This window comes from Typopeltis vanoorti, chromosome 10, assembly GCF_054136105.1.
Source record: "Typopeltis vanoorti isolate ZY-2024b chromosome 10, IOZ_Tvanoo_1.0, whole genome shotgun sequence".
Taxonomy (NCBI): Eukaryota; Metazoa; Arthropoda; class Arachnida; order Uropygi; family Thelyphonidae; genus Typopeltis; species Typopeltis vanoorti.
The window spans coordinates 603,195-625,900 of record NC_143558.1 but is presented as its reverse complement, the minus strand read 5'-3'; the positions used below and the strand labels follow the sequence as shown (position 1 = coordinate 625,900).

The 22,706-nt window shown below is 36.1% G+C and overlaps 1 protein-coding gene across 3 annotated transcripts in view; it reads right to left on the bottom strand.

Moving 5' to 3' along the window:
- LOC150102123 (tRNA (32-2'-O)-methyltransferase regulator THADA-like) overlaps nucleotides 1-22,706 on the bottom strand; it is a 694,369-nt gene that overhangs the window by 181,542 nt on the left and 490,121 nt on the right. For all 3 annotated transcript variants that reach the window (XM_090398691.1, XM_090398692.1, XM_090398693.1), the window contains 2 exons: nucleotides 13,775-14,063; nucleotides 1,943-2,049 (listed from right to left, as the gene is read on the bottom strand). In XM_090398691.1, coding sequence (XP_090254817.1) covers nucleotides 1,943-2,049; nucleotides 13,775-14,063 — 396 coding nt within the window. The remainder of the gene's footprint in view (nucleotides 1-1,942; nucleotides 2,050-13,774; nucleotides 14,064-22,706) is intronic.

Sequence of the window (22,706 nt, the reverse complement as noted above, 5' to 3'; positions counted from 1 at the left end):
ATATTTGCCAATTACTCTATTTGATATTGCCTGCCATTCAAGAAGATTAGCTCTTATGTTATTGCCTGAATATAACATTTTGTATTTATTTTCTTACAAAGATCTCTCCAGTTTTTATCTTTTTTGTTTCAGTCACCCCTATTATATTGATCTGGTACTTATCCAATTCCTCAGCCAGCTCCATTTCTTTGCCATTCAGGCTTCTTATGTTGATAGTACCGATCTTGAACTCCAGTGATGTTGACTTGGAGCCTTTCTCAGGATTTGTTCTAGTAGCAGACTTTTAGCTGTTTGCCCTGGTGAAAACAATGAGGGCCTTGTTTAACCATGCAATGCCATAGCTGGCATGAAATTCTGTCATGCTATACCATTATTTTATTTGTGGCTTAACCAATAAGAATACAATTTGGTCAGCTAAATCCCAAATTGTCAGCCCATCCTCGTTCGTTCAGCATCCAGGTAGATACCTCACAGGATGTGCCACGAGAAGGTGAGGATTGGACATTAGGTTAGAAGCCCTGGTCAGTTCTCTGCATTCCTTTAAAGGTTATGTGGAGGTCTCCTCTCAGTTATACAGCGTTGACCCTTGAGCACCCCAAAAATTTATTTCATATAAATTTAAATTTATTTATTTTATTTAAATTTCTTTGCAATTCTGATGGATGTAGATAGAGTTATCCTATTGCAGTTGATAGCATATATTATAATGTGCTTGCAATTTAAGTGTTGTTCTTATTGTGTTCATCTCTTTTAACTGTATTTGGAATGACTAGGAAATGTAGCTGAAAATTCTACAAATATTAAATAAATTTATCCTAATGTCATTCTGGTACTCTATAATATCATTATGTCATACACTTATGTTTCAATATTTAGATTTATTGATGGTTTGGACTGTTTTATATTGTTGAGATTGTGAATGTTGATCAAGTTATGACCACTTATTGGAGACCTGAAGTGGCTTGAAAAAATTCCATGTTTGATCTCTAGAGCAGGGTTTCCAAACTATGTAAAAATGAAATATAATAAAAATAAAATAAAGAAATACATAAAATTCATTAAAAAAAATCCTTATCTTATCTAATCTTATCTACAAACGTATGATAGATTTGCAATTAGCCTTTTGTGGGTGGAAACCACATAAAAAAAAAGTGGATATAGAAACTTTTTTTGTGTGAATAATTTTTGGAACAGCTTTTGTGAGTGATCTGCAGTAAAACTGTATTCATTAAGTGACCTTTGCTGTATGTGGGAAGGAGAGTGAAAGAAGAGTAGAGACATGCCATGCAGGTGAAAGATTTGCAAACATACTAGACACACATGCACAGAGTGAAACCAGTCACATCCGCAAGTAGTCTTGACAGTTCCCCCCTGCAGTGTCCTATATTTGGACTGCTTCCAGACACAAACTGGGAGAGTAAGTAATAACAGAATATTTTTACTAACTAGCTGAATAGGAAGCTTACTGCATTGCCACAGTATTCCTTCCGTATTTAAGGATATTGCTGTATCCTAAAATGGAGGAGGGTCTCAGTCAGTAGTGTGCATTTGTCCATGAAGGCATCACCAACACTGCACATAAGGAGGTGGGAGACAGAAACTAGAGTCCCATTTTATAAGAATGCACTTTTTCAAAGTTACTACATTAGAAATTCACTTATAATATCAGTTTTCCTTGTTTTCTTTCATGGAAAGTTTGGAAAAAAGCAACATTAATAGAGTCTGAATAAAAATTTAGATATTGCATATAGATTTAGATTTGCAAGAAAAAGTATGGACCGATAAGTTCTTTAACTTTATGGAGATAATTTTTTTTTGTTTACATAATAATCAAAATGAAGTCTAAAACAAAGATTCTAAAATGTTTACATCGAGGTTATATTGAAAGATGATATTTATATGCTATTTAATCTGAGGATTTCTTTTTCAGTTGATTCCTTACCTTGTAGTCAGCCAGAAATATTTTTCAAGTAAAACAGAAAGTTGGCTGCAAAATATATCTTTTCTAGGAAGTGGTAAATTTGGACACTCCTTAAGCAAATATAAAATCTAACAAAAGAAATAATACATTTATCCAGAACACCAAATATCAACCATCTCATGACATGTGAAATCAAGAACAAGAGTGAAATTGAATAATAATTTAAATTTTACTAATGTTCTATCAATTTTGTTTCAAAAGTGGCTTATTATATGTTAAATATTTAAATATAAAATTTTCTGAAACTAGATTTCACATCCTTCCTGGTTTAACACAATAACAAAAAATAGCAGAGTTTACTGGGTAAGAGATATCCTACTTCTCCAATAAAAGGCTAAATTAGACTAATATAAAATAAAAATTAATAAATAAATTACTGATAAAAGTAATTCATTATTATTATTATACTTATAACATATTATATATATATATATATATGTATTCTATATATATAAAAAGATAAGCTGAAATTTGAAACGTTTTTTGTCTTACCAGCCCGGAACTCGGGGGGTTGGGTGCCATAGGAGCAGAGCCCCCTAGTATATATATATACATATATATATATTACAATAAAACACAAATATAAAAATATAAATATGATCTGCTAGAGGACCACTAAATGAAAATTTGAAAGTCTGTTGAAAAGATGAGTTTTATTTTTGTAGTAAATTAGCGACTTAGATTTGTGTTTTGGTGTAATTTAATTTATTTTTCAAAACTTAGCATAACTGAGTGATTGTGGAACTTCATGTGTTTGAAACAGACATTTCTTATACTATTTTTGAAGCTTATGTAAATGATGACAAAATGGCAGTATGAGCGAGACCTGCACATCCATCCTGCAGAGAGAAAATCAAATGTAATTAACAGTGTTCACTTTTCAAGAATGGCTTGTTGTTGTTGCAAAAGGAATATGTATACTATATTTTATTATGTTTTACTATAACACGGTAGTTGTTTCGTTAATTTTTATTAACAAATGCTGATCACTGTGTAACCATGAAAGAAAGGATACAACATGTATACTTGGTGTAAAATGGAAAGACTGAACAGGAGAAGAGAAAGGTGTATGGATATGTCGAAAGTGTGATGTTCTGTTGGACTACAAGTTATTGGTAAACATGAAACTGACGGATGGTACTAAAGAGAGCATAAGTGTGGGAGCAAACGACTGACTGTGAATCATGGAATGGAAGTGAGTGAGACTATGGAAAGCAGGAATGAGGAAATGAAAGGCAGAATGACGACAGTGTAATTGCCAGGATGCAAGACTTGAAAAATGAGTTATCAGCATGAGAAGTTAGATGAAAAATATGCATAGTAATATGAGAAGAAGAGCCTCTGTAGCTCAATTGGTTTAGATGAGCCCTTCGAGTTTTCGAATAACATGAGGAACCTTTATCAGATATTTTCAATCAAATGGTGAGGTAGCCAGTCTCTACAGAAGTGGAGGGTTTGTTTTCTCAGAAAAATTGGGTTTTTCATCCCTCAAAACAGAAAAACTGACTGGAAGAACACACACACACACACACACACAACATACAGGCATAGAACACTTTTACAATAAGGATTAAACAACTTATTCCATCACATCTGGTTATGAACGACTGCACCTTGTAGTCATTTGTGAGCATAAATCAGGAAGGAAATAAAAAGTATGGTGGATAAGAATGGAAGAGTGCAAAAGGTTATAATGAAAGAAAGCAGAGAAAAAGAGGTGATGAATGACTCGTGAATAACAATGTATGAAGATTCTGTTATTAGAAGTGTGGTAAATGAGAGATTACATAAAGTATGTTTTTCAAGAGGAAAAATTAGCAGGATAATTGATGCATTAGATATGAGAAGCAGATGAGCAAGCAAGTTGGTGGTAGTTAGAACAAATGACTTGGTTGCACATAAGGAAAATATGAGGATGGATATCAAGAAGTTGTTGAGGAGAGTGAAAGATAACACTATAGGAAGGGATGAAGAGACAGAAGTGCTTGGCAGTGGAAACAGTAGTATAGGAGATGAAGAGAGAATGGAAACACAACAGGAACAGGGAAATGGGAGAGCCTGGATGGACAGAGGAAACATGGTATAGGGAAGGTGGATGTTGAAAGTAGTAGTGAATGTATGTAAGTATGTATGTATGGAGATGGAGTCTTGCAATGTGGGTGGGAAAACTGAGACTGAGTGAATATATGTAGTAATTGGTGAGTGGGTAAGGGAAGGTGTGGTAGAGAAATCACAACCAACAAGTGGTTTGGATAGAAGTGGTTACAGACTTAAAAATGTACTGCTGTATTTATTTACAAATGCCAGACATATCAGAAATAAGGGAAATGAAATGGTGTCACTGATTGAGTTTATTTGTCCTAAAATCATTGGAATAAGCGAAATATTGTTGGATGAAGATGATGTCCTAACAGGAACAGAAATTGAAGGATACAGTATTTTTTGTGAGGATAGAAAGGACTAGAAGGGAGGAGGAGTGTCAAAAATATTAAATGTCAAATGACAAAGTGTTAAATAAATTGAAACAGGTGGGAGCGGATAAAAGACTTGTGACTTGGATAAGTGACTGCTGTCAGATAGGTATCAGAAAGTTGTATATGGGGTGCAGTATTTCTAAAGAGGAAGGTCACTAGTGGTGTACAGCAGGGGTTAGTTTTGGAACTATTGTTGTTTAATTTGTACATTAATAATATTGGAATGGGTTTAACAAGTGATATGCAACTGTTTGCAGATGATGCAAAATTGGGGAGAGCAATGCAGTCAAGCAGATGTTTTGGCCTTAGAGGAGAACTTGAATAGATTGCATGAATGGGGAGGTAAGTGGAATTATTGTTTCAATGTTGCAAAGTGTAAGGTTTGAAATTTGGTAAGCAATGATGGGATGGAACGTATACGCTTGGTGAAGAAACTTTAAAGGAGATAAAGGAAATTAGAGATCTGGGAGTGGTGGAGGACAAGGACCTGAAATTCAGGGCCACATTGCACAAGTTGTGAAGATATCACATTGGATAATGGCAATGATGTGGAGGACCATGACATGTAGAAGTCAAGGGGTTATGATGCCATTATAAGGCCTTGATCAAGCTTCACATGTTATTGTGCACAGATTTGGTCACTGGGTTTTCATGATGACGGAGATATCTTGGAAAGGGTCCAGAGAAGATTGACAATGGTGGTCAGTGATCTTTGGAATGTGGAGTATGATGACATATTGAGAGAATGTAAATTGCAAAGCCTTGTGTATAAGGGGAAGAGGGATATGATTGAGACATATAAGCTAGTCAGGGATTGTTATCAGATTGACATGGAAAAGATTTTTCACAGAATGGGGGAGGTCACCCCTGGGAACTGTATAAGGAGAGTGTGAACAGAGAGTGAGGAGATGGTTCTCTGCATGGAGAGGAATGCCATTGCCCGAGTGTGTTGTCAATGTAGACACACCGAATCATTTTAAGGCATGGTTGGATGAGCATTGTATACAATAGTGTGTGCCTCCCATGATGAGTCTCTGACTCCATGGAGGTCGGATGTTAATAATAATAATAACTATGCTGGTAATGACAACCATTCTCTCTCTCTCTTTCTCTCACTCACTCATAAGGCAAACATAAATATATGCCTAAAATCAAATAAACAATTATATGTTCATTTTCTAGACAACAATTTCCCAAACTGATATTGAGTCATTCCAGTTCAGTATAGGTAAAAGAAGAAAGGCCTTACAGGTTTCTTAGAATAATCTTCCAAACTTAAAGAATCAGGATGAGGTATCATTTCATGCCATTCCAATGCATGACTAAGTGCAGAACCTATATCACCATCTGGAACAATATTCCTCACAAAGTGTTCTTCATTGGCCACACTCTCAGAGAACAGAAGCAAATGGAAAAATGAAAGAGGATGAGAGGTTCAGCGTTTGCAGCTAAACTGCAAAGGTATGCCAAAAAGAAGTTGCTTGTTGTTAATAAGATTAGTGGAAAGAAGAGAAATGATGGATGCCAATTGAGTGAAATAATGGAAAAACAAACTCTTTGTGAGAGGGAGAATGGTTAAATTAAATGAGATAGACAGAATAGAGAGAGAGATCACTGATTAGTCAAAATGCCATCTGGTCAGCAACAATGAGTTTTAGGATGGCTTTTAGTACACAACTCCGAACACAAGAATTCTGAGTGCAGAGATTTGCAATTTGTACACAGTTAATAGCTAGACAAATGAAAAGGAGCCTTGTGGAAAGAGAAAGAGCAAAATTTTTTGGAGGCTGATAAAGCTATTGATGTGATACTTGTGTCAAGAAAGAATGGAAATGAATGTCAATTCAAGAAGAGAAATCCAATTATGTCTGCAATCTGTGTATTATCAAACATAAGGGAAGGTAAATTGAGATTTTTTTTTTTTTTTTTGCAAGAACTAGGTTAAGACTGAAAATGTTATTATCATGCCACTGAAGAATGGTATAACGATTCATATTCAAGGCAGGGGACTGGTTATAGAAAATCTCGAAGTGTGGGATATTTGTGCACTGCAAGGCTTATCAAATGAGTGGAAAGATGGCGAGCAAACCAATTAATGCCATTTGCTGAGTAGGCCTTGATATTAGATCTTCATGCAAACTTGGTTTGTTTATATTTGGATGTAAGATAAATTATAATAGACAAAAAATTATAGTCTTGTTTTAATCCTATACCCAAGTATAAGCAAACAAAGTTTGTGCATGAAGTATCGTCACGAAAGGCTACTTGCACATCAATTGCCTTAGTATCCCATAATGCCAAGTACTGAGAAGTGTGCCTTAACGGACCTTTAATGTCCTCATAATGTATTACTTAATTTGCCAAATTGAGTCCTTTCTGGGTCTATACTGGTATTATACTTAGAGTATAATACCAAGATGGTGAATATAATCTCTGACACGTATATTTCATGGTATCAAATAGAGGGTTTTTGCCCTGTTAGGTTTCTGCCAGGTCTCAAATGAGAACCAACAGTTTAAAACAGCTCTCAGGTCAGGCCTGTGAAGCCTAATCAATGCACTAATAAAAGGTAAATATACAGGTTCCTCGGCAGAGTTTGTCTTTTAAGTAGTGTAAGCTAAGGCAACTGTGATGCCAAAGGTTATATTCTCATAAACTCTTTGGTTAAATTTCAAGTTTCCAAGTTTTTTTATTTGTCTGTAAAATAATGATGGATATATCCTCATTATGTATTAGTAAACAATGAAAACGTCAAGAGCGACACATTTCTCCAAACTTTCCATGGAGTATGTCCAGAAGTGAAGGTAGAGATCTGCTGTGGACCTAGAGTGACAGTAGAGTGGGTAGTCAATGATTAACTGGTTAATTAAAAATGTTAATTGTAGATGACCTGATCCTTTATTTTAGAAAGGATATGGATGATCTTCCATGGTCTCAAATAGAAGGTTTCGCCCTCTTAGATTTCCTCAGGGGAACACCACAGGAGACAGTGTGTGCAATCAGGTAATGGGATATGTTTCACCTTGGTCACCCATGAAGGATTAGGAAGAGTAAAATGATGCCAGGAGGTTATTTTATCTTTAGGTAGTGTTACAGTAGTTGCATCTGAATGAAAGAGGCAAAAACACAAAAAGGAGCTGCAGTCAAGAACCTTTGTAAGGAATCAGAAGCTACTGCCATTTACTGTAGAAGAGGAAAATTTTCTGCATTTCACCTTTTCAAAGTCAGATTTGAACTTATTCATGACTAGCATACATGCAAGCTTCAAAATATGCTGACAATAATGGCTGAAGGTACATGATAATTCAAGGATGACATGAACTCATGTAAGACAATTCTGCCATTACCAATGTTTAACCCCCCCAAAACCGGCTGAGGTGAATGAAATAGCCAGACTACCCTAGCTTTTTTTCATGGATCAAAACTTCATCGGCATTCTACCTTTTATCATGCCATTACCTCCATCCACTGTTAATCCCTTTATGGCTATTTTAGAGCCATAAAGGGATTAACAGCTCACCAAGAGCCATTAGTTAATCCACTAATGGTTCTTGGTGAAGTGAGGCACATTTGTGTCACCTGTCTTTACGCGTACTGTGTTACTTGGAATTTTCTTTACTGTCTTTACCTGAGATGTCTGTGTGGTTAGCCTAGTGGCTATGCGCTTCTCTACCATATGCCTGAGGAAGGAGTGTCCTAGGTTCGATTCCCGTCGATGATGGGAGGAACTTAAGGATCTTCCTCAGCCATAGCCAAGTTAGCCGGTCTTGGGCGTGACAGCAGGGTTTTTCCCGATTTCTGGGGTTTTTCATCCCACAAACATGGATTACATTCAGGAATACTGACTCAGCCATAGGTAGGCCTGATTCTTCAGCTATGCCGGTTCCGAGCCCAGACAAATTTTTTTTTTTTTGGGGGGGCTGAGATGGCGCCGTACCTCCCCGTAAAGGGGACTCACGCCGTGCATCATCATACGATAATTATTATTATTTGACCTTTTTTTTGCCTCACAATTGATTTATTGTGTCTCCTCCCCAAAATTGAAATGAATTTCACATGTGCAAAAGTAATCGTTCCTGAAATGACCACCGATCAGCTTTTGCAATGAATCTATTTAGTTATAGTAAATTTGCTGTATTTTATTCTTCAAATCAGTGCAATGGAACAAGACAACTTTATGTTTCTTCACTTTACTGACATTGAAAATATGTCAAATATTTATATTTTTAAATAACATTTATTGAAATAAATATGACGACCTTTTGCTTTCTTTTGTAGCAAAATACCATTATATGGATTATCACATTTCAGTTTTAGAAACAATTTTTTTTTTTTTTTTATTTTTATGAATAACAAATGATGTTAAATTGCATTACTCACTTTCCGATTGTGAGTCTTTTTACTATCAAAAATTTATATCCAATGATATTTTAGCAGGGACTCTTGCCTTCGACTTTTTTTTTTTTTTTTTGTAGGATGCACATTACGATAATATCCAGTACTTAACCACCGTAGATAATGTTGAAAACAGTATGAAAGATATCATATTATGGAATGATTCAAAATTTAGTCTCATTTTGAAGATTTTCTAATGCTTCCCCCCCCCACCCCTTATCCTCTCATGGAATACAATTACATAACTACTCTAAATTTCTACAGGTTTGAAAGCTTTTCCAGATAGCATTCAAAATCTATTACTTCGTTTTACCATTTTTTATCAATCGGGAAAACATGCTACAATTGAAACGTAAATTATTTCACCAATAGAAATAGAAACAAAAGAAATAAGGCAATAATATTGTTGTACTGCGAAGCTTCTCATTCTGTTCTATTTCTTTACAATCTAAAATCAGCTGTTCTACTGTCTGTTGAAATTGTTTGAAATTTTAGAAACACTATTCTATATTTTCACCATGCAAAACTGTTTATATAGTGCATACCACACAAAAGAAAGTTCAATAGTATTATTGTTGTTTCTTTTTCTTAAAAAATCTACGTCTTAGAAATACCTGATAATAATCCTCTTAGCTGGAGGAAAATCTAAAAGCTTAGATTACCCTCACTGCTATTCAGAAAGAAAAGAGGGAACACCTCTCCATTAGTCACACTACAGTGCCTCAAGCTGTAGTGCAGCTTGAAGCACTACAGCTTGAGACAATCAAGAATGTCTTGTTGATCAGCAGACATAGTAACATAATAACACAGAAATAGTGAAATTTCTTAATCTATAATGATCAGTTTCACTTTTATTATCGAAAATTATAAATTATTTAATACAATTATTTTGAAAAAGAGGATTTGAATTATTTTAAAAGAAAATGAGCATATTTGTTACATAATCTTTTTTTTTTTTTTTTTTGGGGAGTGGGAGTTATAGACCTATTCATTCAGCAGATATTTCAGAGAATTTATTTTATAAATCGTTCGCAAGACAACTGTTACAAACGTAAATCACTTGGGGAACATGCCCATTCATTTTAGTGTAAAACTAGTAAAGGTTTAGTTACTTGAACAATGGCACATTTCTAAACAGAAGAAAATGTTGTTATATCTGCTGATGTTAGACTTCTTACATAAATAATTTTTTCTGACATGATTTCTCTATTAGTTATAATGTAATCAATTTAGAGATTTTTGCCCTTGCATTCTCCCATGTTATATACAGTGATTTCTTCTTTGTACTACAAGAAAAAAAAATCAGATAACAGAAGAAAAATAAGTTGTAATTTCTTTTTCATCGGGTGAATTTACGTTTCTTTGTGTTTTGAAAAGAAAGCGCAAATGATTTTTTTTTTCTTACTATTTTTGCCATCATAACATCTGATATAATCTTAGGAGTGACATTTTACTGCTTTTCTCCTACACAAGTAAAAGATATAAGACAATAATATTGTTGATACTATCGAACATCCTTGTAGAAGAAATTTTTATTACAAAACTTTTCCCACACAAGAAATTTGAACATTTTCACCTTGCCAACACACAGCATTGACGTGCTGTGTGTTGGCAAGGTGAAAATGTTCACGTTATTATTTATACATTTTTTGGTGAAATAGTTTGTCTCAATTGTAGCATGTTTTCCCAATTGATAAAAATTGATGTTTCATGGAAAACAGAATTTGAGTATTATGAGATAACATGCACATATTCTGTACGATTAATCTGTAGGTATTCGGAAAACTATGTTTCTTTCTTTCCTATTAAAAATAAAACTATGGTAATAACAGTAATTAATCTCATTTTATTTGTTCTTCCAGAGTGAATGAAAATAATATAATATTATATTATTGTTGCATAACTATTCTTATTATCATTATTATAGAACTGAGTTTACATTTTGATAACACAATACGTTTTCTGATATAAATAGGCACGTACATTAAAGCCCCTTTATCCTACATTTTGTAAAATATTATTACTACTACTACTAATAATAATAATGCTATTTTCTTTGTTCTATATTCCAAAAATAGCCATATTTCTTGTTTTTGAGACTTTCATAGCTTATCTAGACAGTTTAACGATGACAGTTAGAAAACTGTCATCGTTAGATTTCTGAAACAATAGAAAAATTATCCCAGTTTCATTCTGTTTTATAAATTAAGGTTCTTCCCCATGCAAAACAAACAAATCAGCCAGTGAACATGGGTTTCCTAGGTATTAGATATGTTGTCCATAGTATATGCCTCGAAAGCAGATGTCTGGAGATTGCAACAATTTTCTTCGGTTAGAAAACCTGGATTTGAAATTGATGTAGTACTATGAAAACCTTCATCAGGTCTTTTCAGCTGAAAGTTATATAGTCACATACTGAGATGATGTTTTTTCCCTGCAGGAAGTCGCCTTTTTCAACAAACAGCAAAGCACTGGAAAATAAACACACAATATACTTGCCTCATAGTTACTTCTGCCATAATTCCAAACAAAAACAATACATGGCCTTAGTCTACTCAATCATTTCCTTGATTGAGACAACTAAGCTTGGGTAGCCAAGTGCAAAGGGTCGCTGCTTTTTTCACTAAGTGGCGGCAGATTAGAATGTTCAAAATTGGCCTGATTTATAATAATCAGGATCTAATATATATTTTTTCTGATTTATAATTTGCTAATTTGTAATAATTACCACCTAGTTTCTGTATCAAAAAATTAAAGTTATGTGAAACAACTGCTAGAGAAAAATAACGAATTAAAGGATTTCATGTTATTTTCTATAAAGCAAAGTCAATCAGGAAATCTGTAAAGTATTATTCAATTTTGATGATTTTGAACAAAAATAAAAATAATATAATCTGGAACATCAGCAGCCAGTTTTCTTTCCTTTTTTTTTAAATATAATATTTCAAATAATTATCATGAATTAATTTCTTCAAGAACAAAGAAAATGTTTTGTCGAGTAAGCGATTAGAAAAAAAATTAAAAATGAAATTGGTTCTCCAAGGTAAGGCAATATTTAAGTGAAGAAATTATGCAAGATCTTTATTTTGTCCAGGTATTAAAATTGTATTATACAATAAAAAGAGAAAACAAAAATATAAATAATTTTTATATTTTTAGTCTATCCAGTATAACTAAGATCCAGTTACCCATCATTACAAGGAACTGTGTTTCTTGTTATAGGCAAATGAGACGCAGTTATGAAATTGAGATAATTCGATTAAGTGTTCTCTTCAGCGTGAGGGTTTATCACACTTCTAAACAGCATCACAGCCAAATTGCACTTCTTATTCCATGTTCTTTCAAAAGGTGGACTGAATCACATCCAGATTTAACTGGACATCTATAGATGTCCTAGCCATTTGGAAGATTAATCATTATATTAAAATTGTTTGCCATGTTAGGCAGCGCAATGTGCCTCACATTGTTGTTCCCTTGTCAGCATATACTGATTGCTTTTATGATTACAACCTTGAAAATAATTAAAATAGTAAATTAGGCATTGCAATGTGTTATCAATTCAGTGATTACATGACAAAAGAGTGAATGGGCAATAATTAAAACAAAGAAACAGCTGTTTACAAATCTCAATACTACTACTAGTACTACTAGTCTAAAAGTACAACTGTCAACATGATGTCATTCTCATCTTGCATATTACTTTTTGTACGGAGGCTGTTCAATAAGTTATAAGACTATATTCATACAGAAAACAGATTACCTTTAATCGTCATCATTTACATGGTCTTTTTCGAAGTAACCACTGTGAGACGCAATGCATTTGTCCCAACGTTGCATCTACTTCTTAAACACATGTGAAAGTCCGTTTTTTGAGAGTTCTTTCAAAATCACCTCCGCAACTTTTACACATGCTTTGTTGCTTTCGAAATGGCGGCCTCTTAGTGGTTTCTTGAGCTGAGGAAACAGCCAGAAGTCGCATGGTGCGAGACTGTATGGAGGGTGTGGTAGGATATCTATGTTGTTCTTCTGCAAACGTCCACTACACAACCAGCAATATGTGGCCATTCCATTCTTCCATTCACTGCTTTGCTGTTTCATTGTAGGGTCATAGTGATACAACCAAGCTTCATCTGCTGTAATGATGCGTTTTAAGAAGTTGTCGCCTTCTTGTTCCAGTCTTTCTTTCCATTCTGTGCACACATCCACTCGATGCTGCATTTGCTCCAGTGTCAAGAGTTTGGGAATCCATTGGGTGCAAACACATTTCAGTCCCAAATGTTCAGCCATGATTGAGTGAACACTTCCCAGAGAAATATTCAGGACAACATGCAGCTGGCGTACTGTAATTCTGCGATCCTCCTTGATGATAATCACTGCTGCATTGATCACCGTCTCTGTGATGGACGTTGAAGGTCTTCCCTCACGTTCAAGATCTTCCACATTTTGCCTTCCTTCCTTAAAAGTTTTATGCCAGCGAAAAACACTTGCCCTCGACACTGCTTCATCGTGGAAAGTTTCGCGTATCATGTTAAAAGTGTCCGATGCCGATTTTTGCAAACGCAAACAAAATTTAATCGCATAATACTGTTCCAAGGGCGCTTCCATTTCGACGACTGGTCGCAGCTCGTAGGCTCGCCGAAACAAGCTTGCGTTTAGTCATGTGACACTCTGGCACATCAGCCCGTATATGCCATCTATCAACCTCTTTTGTTAATACAGACAGCAACATTTCTTTATTCCACAGAAATTAATATTGTGATGAGTGGTTTCGCGACAGTAAAATTAGTCTTATTACTTATTGAACAGCCCTCGTATATTCAAATATGAAATAAAACTTTACCACCAAACCCACTCTTTCCTTGAAAGAGAACATTATATTTTGTCATGTAACCATAGAATTCATGTAGGATTGCTAATAGCTAACCTGAAGTAAGATTCCATGCAGTTTGTTGTGACAAACAGGTTCTGTATGGTTAACAGGAAGAGATGAAAACAATTCTAATATTAAAGCAGTAAAATCTTCAGGACAAACCAATGGAACAAGTGCCCTAGCAGCAAGGACACGAATCTTCCATATCACATTCCCTGCAATACAACATACAAATGGAACAAATGAAGCCAATTTTAAAGCTGAGTCAGCACCTTCCACTGGTGAAGGATAGAGTCGTGCCAAGAGTAGAAGAACTGGATAAAGACTGCTATTCGAGTGAAACCTGCAAGAAGAGAAACATATTTTGATTACTGATTTAAAAGAAATACACTATTTCTGCTAGGCATTTCAATGAATAGCAATTATTTTTTTTAAAAATAACTGCAGCTGAATTAACAGAATGATTCAGCATGCAAAGTCTGAAAGAATAGTTACACATGTGCTCTCTCTCTCAATGGATTGGCCTCCCCCACTGAGTCTCTGACTCCCTGGAGGTCTCTCTTAATAATAATAATTCCACTGTCAACTTCCCATCATCCCTATCTTTAAAGAAAGACCTCCAGGGAGTCAGAGACTCAGTGGGGGAGGCCACATCCTACACACACCAGCCTATCATACTTATTCTTGAATTCATTCACACTGCTTGCACTCACAATATCCAATGACAATCCATTTGAATCACGCACCACCCTTTAGAGAGAAAACTCTAGCCCTCACCTCTTTCTTAGCAGCATTCATGCTCAGCTTCCAAGGATGCCCTCTCATCCTTTCCCCACCCTCCATAAATTAAAATATTCCATCAATTAAAACCCTGTATGACCTTTCAGAAGTTTGTAAGTCTCAATCATATCACCCCTCTTTCTCCTGTTTTTTAATGTCTCCAGTCTACAAATTCTCAAATCTGTCTTCATAATCAGTATTCCACAATCCTGATATCTTTTTTACTCTCTCTCTCTCTCCAATATATCAAAATTACAATGGAAACCAGATCTGACCTAAACGAAAATCAGACCAGACCTGCGCACAATAGTCCAAGTGAGGTTTTATCAAGGCCTTGTAAAGAGGCAAAATAACATCCTTATCTTTATATTTGAACGTTTGTTTCAGCATTGTAATTATCTTTTGAGTTGTATTTGCAATCTTTGCCACATGGTCCATGAACTTCAACTTCTTATCTATTAACACTCGAAGATCCCTAGCCTCATCAATTTCTTCTAGCCTAATCCTTCCAATATAATACGACATTGGATATCTAATCATGCCGAAGTGAATGACTTTACATTTACTGACATCGAACTGACACCCATTTTCCCATGCCCACAATTCCAGCCTATTCAAATTATTCTGAAAGTACTGCATATCAGCAGCATTCCTGATTACCCTAACTATCTTTACATCATCATCATCAGCAAATAACTATATGTCGCTTGTCAAATCTTTCTTAATATCATTAATGTAGATTGAATAACAGTGGACCAAGCACTCATCCTTGTGGTACATCACTTGTTATTTTATTTATTTATTTATTTTTTATTAATATTTGTACTGGTTATGGGCAGTACTACCCTTACATTGCGTCCAGACTTCATATAGGCCTAAGCCTTTACAAGTGTTTTACCATATGCCTGTTCTAGTTATCATTGTAGTTATTCAATGATAACTAGAACAAACTTTTAAACTTAGTTTAAAAAAAAACTTGGTTATTTTTATAACTAAGTTATCATTGTAGTTATTCGATGATAACTTAGTTATAAAAATAACCAAGATCTAGTTAGTAAGATATGGGAGGAGCATGGGACAACTCCAAGGTTTACCAGTTCCACCATCTCTTTACATGGCGTGTGGAGTGCAGATAGTTATGAGGGCTTAAGAACTTTTATATCCTTTTGCATAAGCCCAAGCTGTTTTAAGTCCTTATAACTATCTGCACTCCACACGCCATGTAAAGAGATGGTGGAACTGGTAAACCTTGGAGTTGTCCCATGCTCCTCCCATATCTTACTAACTAGATCTTGGTTATTTTTATAATAATTTACTTTATAATTATGGCTATAGGCTAGTGGATAACCTATTCCCACCACCTGGGCATCAACTACCCAAACATGACCATCTCTTTTAATTACTAAGTCTGGCTTACACAAACCCGCGGAGGTCCTATAATGTGGTTCCACCGCAGTCTCCCAACTTCTGTTCTTAAAGTGGTTGTTCAGAAAGGAGACCACGGCATCATGCCTCCTCACGAGGACCCCATGGGTGCGGAAGCAATACTATATGAGACAATGTTTCACTGTAGTGGCAGCCAGCCCTACAGTTGGAGTCATCACAACTCCATTGAGCTATGCAGGCTTGAGTAGGCAGGGCACTGATCCTCGTCCTGATAAGGTCAATATACTCAAACCCAGGGAGGAGTCTGGTGCCATCCCTTACCCAATCATGCTGGGGAGGCACCAGATATGACTCTTTTAAAGGAGCACCATCTACAGAACAGAACAGTGTAACAGAGATGCCCATCTCGTGTTCTGCGGGTGCTGACTCGATTAAAGTACCTTGATAATAGGACCAGCCTTTAGCTCACCTCCTCTTGTATTAATGGGCTATAGAAAGCCTCTCTGCAGATGGAGGAAGAAAGTTCTAACTGCGCGATTCTTAACAGCCACAGGCGTGGGAAAAGCCATTTAAGTGATGGAACCACAAGCCCACCATCTTTCACCCTCGCATGGAAATATGCAGTAGGAGTGTCAGGCGGCAGTCGGAGCCATGATCTCATTGCTGAATGGATAGACCTGTCCATTCGGCACAGTACCGAGATATATGTCCTACCAAGCACCAATTTGTGGTAAAAGCGAGGTAGGAGATAGTGGGAAGGGAGAAACAGTCTTTGCTGGGGCTTGAGAGGAGCTTTCCTCAAGAAAGAGATCCCAGCTTCTAGGATAGAAGGGACAGAAAACCTTCCCTTTGGGGTGAACATGATACCGAGGTATCTCCATTCTTCCAGGATGGTCAAAGCATGCAATGGCCTCCCATGCAGCGAAAGCTCTATAGTCTTGACCTTAAGCTTCTTGTCACGACCAGAGGGGACAAGAGCTAAAGAGCAGGACCTCTACATTAATAGAAAGGCGTCGAATAGCGAAGAAGTCAACTACCTGGTCAAGGATTTCCTGCAAGCTTATCTTAGAAGAGGCTACGAGAATAAGATCATCCGCAAAGGCCATAGCATAAAAGGAAGAAGCGACGTAGCCTATATGGCTAGGAAGAGAATGAAGAAACTCAACTATGACGCAGTTAAAGAAAAGGAGAGACAGAGGATCACCCTGGCAAACACCCCGCACTGCGGGAATAGAAGTTGCATTGGACCCTGTAGTGATAGTGATGGAGCTACCCAAGTATAGCTTCATAACATAGGAAAGAAAGGGTTCTGGACATCCAGCAATAGACAGCACTCGAAGGAGAGCAGGAAGGGAGACGCTATCAAAGACCTTTTGGAGGTCCAGCAACGCCATATATAGAGGCTTAAGGTGCCATCTACAAAAGTATCATGGTGTACCCATTCCCCTTGTCTAGTTCAATGGTAACATTGTTACAGAATGTGAGCAAGTTGCTAAAACATGACCTTCCCTTAGTAAACCCACATTGTTCATTGCAAAGTAGAGATTCAATGTCAACCCATTTCTGAATGCATGCCCTAATCAATTTTTCTAAAATCTTCACACCACCACTATCGACAAATACTAATTTATCGATAGTTGCATACAACCTTGTGCAATGGAATTACCATACATTCCTTCCATTCCTGCAGAATCTTCCTTGTTCTGAGACTCATATTAAACAGCCTGGTCAAAGGAATGGCCAGTTCAGCTGAACACTCTTTTAGCACACACATGCTGATATCCCATCAATTTGTGCAACAGTTCTAATACTTCGTCCTTATATACCTGCATTTCTTCATCTAGTGAAGCGGTAACAGTGAGCACTCTCTGAACAGAGTGAAATGTACCCAAACCGAATGCAGATATTGGGGACTTCCCAACAGTGTACTGCAAATGGAAAAACTAGGATAAATGTGGCAATCTTACCAAATTTGATCACTGACGTATTATCAGTGCAAGACAAATGGATCCATCTATCACCCAAGTGGTAAGAACCATACAGTTCTTGAGGGCAACAGAATCAAGGGTCTACTACGAGTATACCATTAACGAATGTACCAGCACCCAGTGAGCAAGTGTTGGCCAACCACACACCACTGATGACTGGAGTTGACGTAGACTAACCAGACCTGTACAGAACAACTGAGGGGAATGGTGGCACAAATCACATCCATTTCAATGTTGGAGGTGCAAGTAGTGTCAGCGAGTAAATGGTAGGATGGGCTACGGGAGCTGACACCCTAATCGTGTACTACTGTTGACAGTTCGTTATCAGGCATTGCACCTTGCCTAATGCCCCCCTTTCGAGTCTTCAAAATTCATGTCATCAGAATCCAAGGAGAACCGGCCTACCAGTTCAAAACTCAGGGGGTGCCGTAGTAGCCAGGGTGGGGGGTTCAAGGAGAACCCCCCCCCCCCCAGTGTGTGTGTGTGTGTGTGTGTGTGTGTGTGTGTATAAACTAGGAATAGATAACTAAAAACTTACAAAAACTAATATGGTAAAAAATGGGCTTTTCAGTTTAACACAAAATAGTTAGAAGAATAGCAATAGTCATATTTGAATTAGAGACCGCGTGGCATTGTTAGCGTGAGTTGATGTTGAGTGATAGCTGATTTTAGAGCGCCAGTATTGGATTATTGCACTATGGGAATCAGGCAAACTGTAACTTAGATTGCTGTTCATGTGTGTTAAACTGAAAAGCCCATTTTTTTCCGTATTAGTTTTTGTAAGTTTCTAGTTATTTCTTACTCACCTGAAGAAGTCAGAACTCCGATGAAACTAGTTGTGATTCATTAAAGTTTTTCATTATACTCCTCGGGTTCTAGTCAGTATAATTATTAATTCTAAATATATATATATATGTGTATGTATACTTAAAAAAAAATAACATAGCTATCTCTGGCTGGAAAAACACTAAAAAAAAAACTAACATATAAGAAAATAAAAATTTCACAGATGCTATAGAATTAGATATGACCTTAAGACTTTCAGAACCATAATCAACAATGGAGCGCCTGAAATGGCAGTATTCCTAATTCATTACAGTAGACAGGAACAAATAAAGTCAGCTATGCTGCCTTCAATTTGAGCAATTTACTAGTTCATTACAAAGGTATAATTCTATGATTTTCAAACCAGGCCTTTGAAATGGTCAAGGCAATCATAAGTCTCTATTTGTCATCATCATCATTAATTTTCTGATATGTGAGGGTGTTCGGGTTATTATGATAGCACAACATGATTAACTTTATGTCATTATTAATCTCATATCAATTTTCCTCCAACTTAGTCTATTACTCATCACTGAAATACTGTCATATCTAACATCTCGTTCTTCTAAGTTACTTCTGACTGAATCAATCCATCTAAACTTTGGTCTTCCTCTGGGTCATTTACCTGCAGTCTTGGCATCAAACATCTGCTTTGTTAATCTTTCCTCTCCCATTCTGTTTAAGTGACCACACCACCTTAGATTAGCCCTGCTCACACATTCTTGAATATGCATCCAGTTCCGTCCTAATGTCTTTGTTTTAATATGATTCTGCCACTGATGTAATCTGTTAAGACCCCTAATTTTTTTAAGCACTTTCATATGTGTCGTTTCTAATCTTTGATTAAGTGCTTTATTTCTAAACCAATTCTCCGATTCATAACTTATTTGGTTTGAACACTGTCTTGTACACTGTTAGTTTAATGTTTTGGCTAATTTCTCTTTAATTCCACAGAAATTTATTCAACTGCACCCTGCCATTCCAGCTTTGCTTATTCTGCTGTCTATTTCCAGATATAACTTGTCATCTTCACTAAAAACTGTGCCTAAATAGCTGAAATATTTCATCCACTTCTATAGGCTCTCCCAGAATGCATTTGAAGTTTTCTACAGTCCTGCCTATTTTCATAGTTTTAATCTTTTTATTGCTGATTTCATGCCAAATTTCTTGCAGTTGTTATTTAATTTAGTTTGAGAATCTTGAAGACTTGCAGTAGATGTGTTTAGGAGTACAACATCGTCTGCATAAAGCAAAGAGATGGGTTTGATATTTTCAATTCCGGTATCAGGCCTAATATCATTTGCATTCATAATGTGATCCATATACATTATGAATAAGAGTGGAGATAATGTTCATTCTTTGGTTACCCCTGATTTTACATGAAACCATTTGTTTGTATTTCCTTCAATTCTAACTGCTGACTGGCTATGTAAATATAGATTATGTGTTGCTCTGTATAATGTTCCATTCAACCCATATAACTGTAGTGTTTTGAAAAACTTTACCCTGAACTTGTCATATGCCGTTTCCAGATCTACAAAACTTAAATATAGATTCTTGTCATACTTCCATGATTTCCGAACTATTTGTTGTAAAGTGAAAATCTGATCTCCTGATATCCTCTATTTGGGATGAAGCAAGGTTGTTCTTCTCCAAGTTTCTCTTCCACAATCGCTCTCATTCTCTTTTCATGTATGCTTACATAAATCTACTTGTGGCCTTATTAGAGAAATTCTTCTGTAATTCTCAGATGCAGCTTTATTTCCTTTTTTTTATAGATGGGTGAGAGCTTTATTGCAATCATTCAGAATTCTACCTTCTGTCCAGGCCCTCTGAATTATGCAGTGTAGCCATTGCATAACTTTTATACTCCATATTTGAGTATTTATGGTCAACATCATCTACTTCAGCTGCTTTTAGATATTTCAAGTTTTTGACAGCTTTTTCTACCTCCAGTATTAACATGTATTCCTTCTCGAAAATGATCTAGAAGGTAAACATCAGGAAGGTAACAAAATGTTCTGGAGACTGTTGAAAAAGCTTAGTACTATTTCCTCCATTTCTAAGCTTTTTCAACAGTCTCCAGAACATTTTGTTACCTTCCTGATGTTTAAGTTCTATATTCTTACTCATCTTCTCATGACTTTTGTTTAGCTGCTTTCACACATAGCTTAGCTCTTTACATTTTCTGTATTGTTTTAGGACATCTACTAACTTATTTGCCAGGAACTTTTGGCACATATGTCAGTCCACAGTACACATAAAATTACATTTTTCTCACATGAAAAATATGCAAAAATTTTGTATTATGATATTTTTGTAATATATTTATAAGGATATACCTATAAATCTGAAAACACACCCCCAACTCAACATCACCAGAGTTAAAGATCGGTACTGTCAACATAAGAAGCCTGAATGGCAAAGAAATGGAGCTAGCTGAGGAATTAGATAAGTACCAGACTGACATAATAGGGGTGAATGAAACAAAAAAGACAAAAACTGGTGAGATCTTTCTGAGCAATAAATACAAAATGTTATATTCAGGCAATGACAATCAAGGAAATGAAGGGGTAGCCATAGTATTCAACACTAAATAGGAGGCTAATCTTCTTGAATGGCAGGCAGTCTCAAGTAGAATGATGTGGGCAAATATCAGAATGGGGAACTTGACAATGAGACTTATTTGTGCCTATGGTCCCACAGAAGGTTCTACTAAGGTAGAAGTGGATGAACTTTTTGTGGCTTTAGAGAAATCAACTGACACAATGAAGAAGAAAAGTTGGTCCTTGTTGGGGATCTAAATAGCAGAATAGGAAATGATTGTCAGACATACAAAAATATTTTGGGAAAATTTGGAGAAAAGAGCAAAGCTAATAATAATGGCAAATAAATGTTGGATTTCTGCTCAGAACATGGACTGGTTATTACTAACACCATGTTTCAACATAAAAATGTGCACAAATTCACATCGAGAGAAGAGGCAAGGAATAAGAAAAGTCTCATTGACTATGTTATTGTTGATAGCGATGTTTTCTCCCTGGTGCAGGACACCACAGCGTACACAGGATTTGAAATTGGAAGTGATCTATTTAGTCTTGAGGAGGATAAAATTGAATTTCATAAGAATAACATGTAAGAAATTTTTAAAGCGAATATAAGTTGAGCAGCTCTTAGATATGAACAGTAGACTAAAATACACAAATATGATTGAAGAAAAAATGAAAGAGTTTGAGAACAGGAACCAAACCTTGGAGATTTAGTTGCAAGCCTCGAAGAAAATCCTGATTGATTCAGCCAGAGGCATGTGGTGAAGTTGTCTGCAAGGATAGAAAAATCAGAACTCCATGGTGGACACAGGAAGTTAAAGAGGCAGTGAGCAAGAACATAGAAAATAAATATCAAGAAGGTGGCAAAATATTCTGGAGGTTGTTGAAGAAGCTTAGAAATGGAGGAAAGAGTGTTGTAAAAGGAGTTAGAGATGATAAAGGTGACATGAAAACAGGAGAAAAAGATATCCTTTAAGTATGGAGTAATTACTTCGAAACATTGCTAAATGAAACAAGCAGTGATAGCATAGTGGTAAAAAACACTGACCAGGCATGCACTCAGGAATACATATCCATACTTGAAGTAGAAAAAGCCATCAAAGGTAAAAAGGCAGCAGGAATAGATGATATTCGACCAGAAATGCTGAAGTATGGTGGTATGAAAGTCTTACAGTGGCTGCACTGCATAGTTCAGAAAGCCTGGACAGAGGGATGAATTCCCAATGATTGGAGTAGAGCTCTCATAGTAACCATGTATAAAAACGGAAATAAAACTGAATGCGAGAATTACAGAGGTATTCCCCTACTGAGTGGTCCTGGTAAGAATTATGCAAGTATACTTGAGAAATGGTTAAGAAGGATTGTAGAAGAGAAGCTTGGTTAAGAACAAGCTGGATTCAGGCCAAATAGAGCGCTGTTAGGATCAGATCTTCACTTTATGACAAATAGTTGAGAAAT